General features: G+C 56.0%; 2 protein-coding genes across 3 annotated transcripts in view; one reads left to right on the top strand and one right to left on the bottom strand.

The window, feature by feature from the left end:
• The window catches only part of TSPAN16 (tetraspanin 16), a 23,438-nt gene extending 22,883 nt beyond the window's left edge, over window positions 1–555 (top strand). For both annotated transcript variants that reach the window (XM_013008383.2, XM_004716825.2), the window contains one exon: window positions 379–555. In XM_013008383.2, the coding sequence (XP_012863837.1) occupies window positions 379–426 (48 nt within the window). In that variant the 3' untranslated portion in view covers window positions 427–555. The remainder of the gene's footprint in view (window positions 1–378) is intronic.
• A 2,073-nt stretch (window positions 556–2,628) lies between these two features.
• Window positions 2,629–6,720, bottom strand: part of RAB3D (RAB3D, member RAS oncogene family) — an 18,852-nt gene continuing 14,760 nt past the window's right edge. The window contains exon 5 of the mRNA XM_004716793.3: window positions 2,629–6,072. Coding sequence (XP_004716850.1) covers window positions 5,885–6,072 — 188 coding nt within the window. The 3' untranslated portion in view covers window positions 2,629–5,884. The remainder of the gene's footprint in view (window positions 6,073–6,720) is intronic.

The following is a 6,720-nucleotide window of genomic DNA, read 5'->3' as shown; positions in this document are numbered from 1 at the left end:
TCTAAGCTGTCCCTCCTCCTGCCCTCCAGTGTCTTGCTGGTCAATCCCATTGGCCAAACTCAACAGGAAGCTGGAGAGCAGGGTATAGAAGAAATAAATCCCATTGGCCAAACTCAACAGGAAGCTGGAGAGCAGGGTATAGAAGAAATAAAAGAAAGAATAGAAGAACGTAGAGGAAAGATCTGAGGGAACCAAATGGCTAATCTGAATGATGATAAAGGATCTACTCTCCCCCTACCGCTACGATCCTGAAGGCTAAAGAGCTCTTGGTCTTCTGGAGCAGGGAACTGTCCATCTCCCCCGACTCGGATCTCTGCCTTAATCCTGGTTTGGAAATGCCGGGAGTTGGTTCAATGTTTCTCCCTTCTCCCGTTTCAGGTACCAGGAATTCTTGCTACGTGGCTGCTGTTTGCCAAGCTGGGCTGACGATGCAGCCTGGAAGCACAGGGCACTGGGCAGAGGGAGTCGCCTGCTGTGGAGTTGACTCAAATGTGTATGTTTCTGGGCTCTCCTGGCAAAGGGCAGCTGACAATAAAACCCTCCGGAAGCCCTGTCCACCCAGATTCCTTGTTTCGTCACGTGAGCCCTTCTTACCTGCTAACCCCTGGGATGTCGTGGCACTAGCCTTCGTCCTCAGGGAGCTTTGTGACCTAAACCATTCACAGAAGCCGAGAGAAGGCACCTAACCGCGTCCTACAGGTCCACCAGCAGGATGAACAATCCCCAGGGGCTTTTGTTCCCTCTCTTCCCTTTTCCTCTCCGGAGAATGTGTGCTAACAAACCCCCGGGAGGGCCTCATTTCCCCTTCCGCATGGCAGATTACACCTCTAATAACGTGTGTGCTGAGTGAGCACCAGAATGCCATTATCACATGCAAGACAACGGCTATCACTGCATTTTCCCAATGGACTCAACGATGTGTTCCTCCTCCTTTGAATTGGGACTCCCTAGGTGCACACATCATGTTTGGTTGTCACCTCTCCTGAGGTCCCTTTCATAGTCTAGTAATTCTCAAAGGGGACCCCGCATTAGAATCCCCCGGAGGGTTGGTTAAAATGCAGGTGACTGGGCCTCACCTGTAAAGCTTCTGATTGGGTAGGCCTTGGGGCGGGAGTAACCTAGCATGTTGGTGGTGTAGTGGGCTACCCACCAGTTGATCTGCAGGAGGAGAAGCTTTCTGCTCCTAGGAAGTTCTACGGGCTCAGAAACCCAAAGGAGTAATTCTCCTCTGTCCTATAGGATCGCTGTGGTTGTTACATAACTTGGTGTCAATTTGAGAGGATTATGACTGAAGGGGTGGAGTCTGGCCTGTCAATCAAGATATAACCTATGAGACCTCTGTGTGGGTGTGGCTTTCTGGGAAATCCTGTATTCCTTCTTGGAGGTGGGATTCTCTCTCTCTCTCTCTCTCTCTCTTGGCTCACTCCCTGGGAGACAATGCAGCTGACAAGACACATGGAACTACGCTAGTATCATGAGCTGGAGACGCCACATGGCCCCATCTTGATGCAGCCAGACCTCTGCCGGCACTGAGATGCTTACACCACCACTGGATCCAAAGACTTTCCACCCACTGCCTGTGACCGTCCTGCATTCGGCATCATTGCATGTGTTTCTTGAGTCTGAAGAGGACTTTATAGATTGGTACTGGACATATGAGCTAATATCGGACTTAGGGGTTTGGACTGGCCTGGGATGCTTTCTTAATGTAGAATTACCCTTTATCTAAAACTCTTTCTTATACACATATGAGTTTCAGTGGATTTGTTTCTCTAGTCTACCCGGACTAACACAATCACTGTGTTGGAAGCAACTTGATGCGAGTTTTTTGTTTTTGTTGGAGTGGTGTCCAAGAATCTGCCATCCTAACAAGGCCCTGGGTGATGGGATCCGCTGTCTGGGGACACACGTTGAAGAACCTCTGCGCCGGGTTCTGCCTCCATCTCCTGTGACGTGCCGAGGAACGTCGCATTCTGGATGAGCCAGCTGCTCTCTGCGGTCCTAGAACTTGCTCCCCTCTCCCCCACTTCCTGTCATACCTGGCTGTACAGTAGAGCCACCTGTGCACTTTCTCAAACTATCTGAGCCTGGGCCTTGTCTCAGGACTGTGACCTGGGCGGAGGCTGGGAGGGATGGCGTGGTGTCACAGTCCTAAACAGAGAGGGTCACAAAAGGCCTGCAAAGGCGGTGAGGGGAGTGCTCCAGGCCAATGGGAATAGCCAGTGCAAAGGCCCAGAGGCCAGGACCTGATGTATCGAAGCCACGGTGAGATCGATATGGGTGGAGTTTTGAGGGGAAAGTAGGGAGACTAGACTGGGGAAGTGACGGGGCAGACAAGACCAGGCCTGGAGCGCTGTGGGGAGGACTTAGGCCTGGGCCTCGGGAATTCGGTAACCATGGCGAACTTGGGGCAGATCTGACTCAGGCGTGGGAAGCACAGACTTTCTTGGGTCTCCCTACACAGCTGAGCTCTCCAGAGTCAAGGCCATGAGGCAACGCCACGCCTGAGCCTATGCTGGTTCTGCCCCGTCCTCAAGCGACCATCCCGACTATGCAGCAGGCTGGCATGCACCACCATCTTCCCGGAAACCCGACTTGGCTAATGGAAGTCAAAGACGACGCGCACACTTCAGTCCGACAGCTTTCATTTCTCTCAGCAAAGTGTATGACTCTGCGAACGGGGCAGGGGGGAACGGTGGACACCGGAAGGGTTACCAGACCGCCCCCTGGCTCCGTGCACAGTGTGTTTCAGGGCTGGCCAAGGAGTAAACAGAAGCAGATGAGCACCTTGACATTCAGACCAAACGTCAGCTGTTTCTAAATGGAGTAAAACTGTGATCTGGGAGAAGCCCAAGAGAAAAATGGTGGAGCCTGAACCACCACGGCAGTGGCCAATGCCCACCCGACCTGCCTGGGGATGACGCTCAACCAGAGCGATCAGGAGGGCGTCAGGCAGCTACCTACCCAGCCCCCCAGAGTTGGGCAGGTTGGGTCACGTGGTCTTGGGGTTGCTTCCCGTCTGTAAACTGTGAGGTTCCATCCTCCCAGGGATCTGCCGGGACATCAGTCTCAGATCCTCTGAAACCACCTTTAGGAAGAACTCCCCACCCCTCCCTCCTCCCTCCCAGAAAACAAAAACTTGTATTACTTTTAGGAGAAATGTTGGTCTTAAAGTCTTGTAAACAACCATCTTAGGCTAGGCCAGATACAAGCAGCAGCCAAAGCTGGTTTTCATCACACAGGCATACACATAGCCCCGTGTAAAAAAAAGTTCTCTCTTTTTCCTGGAAGCAACTTAGGGAAAAGACTGGCAGATAGAATCTTGCCAAGCCACGCTGTATCTCAGGAAGCCTTTTTTGTTTTAAGCCTACTTTGGTTTTCATGCTTTAGCAACTAAAAGTTGTGGTTGCTTCCCTAGCTGTTCCGATACCCTCACTTTGAGTTTTCCAGGTCATTCATTGAATTCGAGTACAAAGGGCGAGTGGGGTCCACTAGAAACAATTTGACCTAGAGCCTCTCCCCCTTCCATTTGGAAGACCGAGTTCCAGCTTCGCCTGGTGTACTGCAATGCACGGCACAGCCCGCCTGGCAGTGGGGGCTGTGGGTTGCTATATTGCTGAACAGGTTTCCGCAGCGTTCCTGAGAGTAGGGAGAGTCGGACGAGGAATAAAGGGTGGGAAAAAAAACCCAACAAAGACGCTACACATGACATCAGTCGGATGGACCACGGAGCATGTGGAAGGTGCTTCCTGTCAGCAGGTGTGTGGGTCACCATCGAGCCAGCTTGATGGCAGCTCAAAGCCACCCCCCAAAACCAACCAGGATTCTGACTCGAGAGATCCCGTGGGACAGAGAACTGCTCCACAGGGTTGGGGCATGCCCATCTTTCTGGGAGCAGGCAGACTCATCTTGCTCCCGTAGAGCAGCGGTTGGTGCAGCTGAACTTGGCGATTGGCACTTGGCTCCTTGTGTCACGGTGGCTCCTTCACTGACAGTGGAGATGATACAAAGGCAAAAAAACCAAACAAATCCAAACCACCTCTTGAACCAGTTGCCATTGGGTCAGGCAGCCCCGTGTGTCCTGATACGGCTGAGCTCCGCGGTCATCAGTAGCATGTCTCTCAGAAGCAGAAAGCCAGGCCCTTTTCCGCATGGTGCCTCCGGGTGGACCTCCGGCCTCTTAGTTAGCAACGAGGCACAGTCACAATTTGCACCACCCAGGGAGCCCCGGTGGCACAGTGGGTCACGCTTTGGACGGCAAACCCCAAAGTCAGAGTTTGAATAAACCAGCCATTCCGCAGAAAGACGAGGTTGTCCATGGCCACCAGGAGTGGCTGTTTCAGAAACCCACAGGGGGAGTCCTACCCTGCCCCGTAGGGTCATTAAGAGCCAGAATGGACTAGAGGGCGGTCCCTGAGGGACTCTTCCATCGGGCAAGAGCTATGTTGAACTTGGCCTTCCCCACCAAGCAAGAGGTGGTGGCTTGAGCTCTTTGAAGCCACCACCCGGAGGGAGCCATATTGGCTACTGTGGCTGGGAAAATGGCCACCACCTGGGAGTGGACGTCAGGGAAGTGGGAACACAAAGACAGACGGCTGAGCTGGGGGTCAAGACATAGACACCCCCCCCCCAAACTACGCCTAACCTCTGACTCTGGTTGACAGCTGGGGCCCCCTCATGAATTCCCCCAAACCAGGGTCACTCATTGCCCAACCCCCATGGGTACAGGGCTCCTGACCCTCCAGAGCTGCATCCATGGAGTGCCAGGGCTATCAACGCCCTCCTCGTCCCTCTGGCTGGGCCTCATCCTCAGCACGGCCTTGCGACGTGGCCCCACCATGCACACCAAACATCCCTTCGCGGGGCCCTGTTGATGGCAGGGCATGGGCACTAGATCTTCAAGGGTCCTCCAGTGGGAGAAGCCCATGTCCTTGCATCAGTCTCCAGTAAGGGCAAGCCGCGGTAACATTGCTCAATCTCCGGTTCTGGCAGGATGTGAGATTTGGAAAGACCTTGCCTCAAACCGGCCCAGCCAGGAGGGACCTGGGGAGGGAGGAAGGCAGGCCTGGGCAGGCGGCCCAGTCTCCTGGCTGTTGGCATCTCCTGGCAAGGGGCCCCTGCCAGGAGTGTGGGGAGCTGGGGCCTCTCTGCCAGGCCTGCAAGCTGCCCCAGGGCCCTGTGAATCCACACCAGTAGGAGCAGAGACAATGCCAGGGCCGTGGGGGCCGGGGCCTATGGGGAAGCTCAGAAAGGCACTTCTGGGGTTCCTGAAGTGAAGGGCGTAGCTGACTCTGGTCCCTTTCCACCAGGCAAAGCGGTTGGCATGCGGCTTTCTCTGCAGAGGGGCTGCAGGCCAGAGGGAGAGGTCGGTGGAGGCCAGGTCACCACCATGCCCTGAGCCTGGGGAGCTGAGGTGGTGGTTGGGGCCCAGGCCAGGGCGCCCTGAGAAAGCTGAGGGACTGTCTTCCACACCCACTCCTAGGTGGGCAAAGAGGGACCCCCTTGAAGCTCACTCAGCACCGTGTGAGCCTCGGAAAATGTTTCTAACCCAGAAGACACTGCGGCCGCCGCTCCACCCAGTGGACGCCTCTGCTACCCAGTCACCCAGCTGCCATGCTCCAGAGCCAGCAAGCTTGTGCACATGGTCACCCCCAGGCTCGGCCTGCAGGGCAGAGTCCCAGGGTCTGCGGCTCTGATGGGGGGGCGAGGGGCTGCTTGGGCAGGCAGGCGGCCTTGACAAGGGGTGACCATGCAGGGCGGTGGGGCAGCTGACGGGAGTGGAGGGGCGCCCTGGGCTTGGGGACAGCCCTTGTGACCCGAGTCACAGTCAAAGCCCCCGCCAAGGCAGCAGGGGGACAGCTGGGGTGGGTGGGTGGGGTTATCTCTAGCAGCTGCAGCCGCTGGGCTGGGGGGCTGGCGCGTCCCCCGGGGCCGGTCCTTTCCCGTTGCTGCCCTGGCCGGAGCCGGGCTCCAGGGCCTCGTTCATCTTCTCGCAGATGACGTCCACGAGGCGCTCGAAGACCTGCTTCACGTTGACGTTCTCCTTGGCGCTGGCCTCGAAGAACTCGAACCCTGCAAGGACACAACGCGGGGGGCCGCTGAGACACCCGAGGCGCAGCCCCGGGACGGCGGCATCACGCAGAGCTGGTTTCCAGGCCCAGTTGTGTCCCTGGCGCAGCTACGGGGCCGGGGCCCAGTGGCCTGGCTCTCTGGGGGCTCGGTTCGCTCACCTGTAGAACGGGAACCATGGCGAGGCGGAGAGCCGGCTGCACCAGCTCTGGTCTGCAAGACCCCAGAGCCTCATCCTCACAAGGCAGTCGCTGGGAGGGGTTAACCCGTGAGGTCTATGGGCCCACCTGGGAATGGGCTACCCACCGGTACTTGCAGATCAACTTCTCCCTAATACTTGCCACACGGGACACGTAGCCTGGGTGCCCACCATGCCCTGTGCTTGTGGAGACTTTTAAAAACAAAGTCAAGCGGTTACCATGCTTCAGAAAAACTCTTTCCCACCCACCCTACAGCCTCTCAAAAAAAAAACAAAAAAACCCTAAGCTGAGGACTGTTGGCCTAGGGGGTAGCGGTTCTCAGCCTGTGGGTCGCAACCCCTTTGGGGCTTGAACGACCCTTTCACAGAGGCCGCCCGATTCATCACAGCAGCAAAATAACCGTGATGAAGTAGCAACAAAAATAATTTTATGGTTGGGGGTCACCACAACA

Source organism: Echinops telfairi, unplaced genomic scaffold (assembly GCF_000313985.2).
Source record: "Echinops telfairi isolate 266 unplaced genomic scaffold, ASM31398v2 ScPeMD7_36;HRSCAF=134, whole genome shotgun sequence".
Classification (NCBI taxonomy): Eukaryota; Metazoa; Chordata; class Mammalia; order Afrosoricida; family Tenrecidae; genus Echinops; species Echinops telfairi.
Note: the sequence above shows the minus strand (reverse complement) of the source record. Positions and strands in the feature narration are given on the sequence as shown.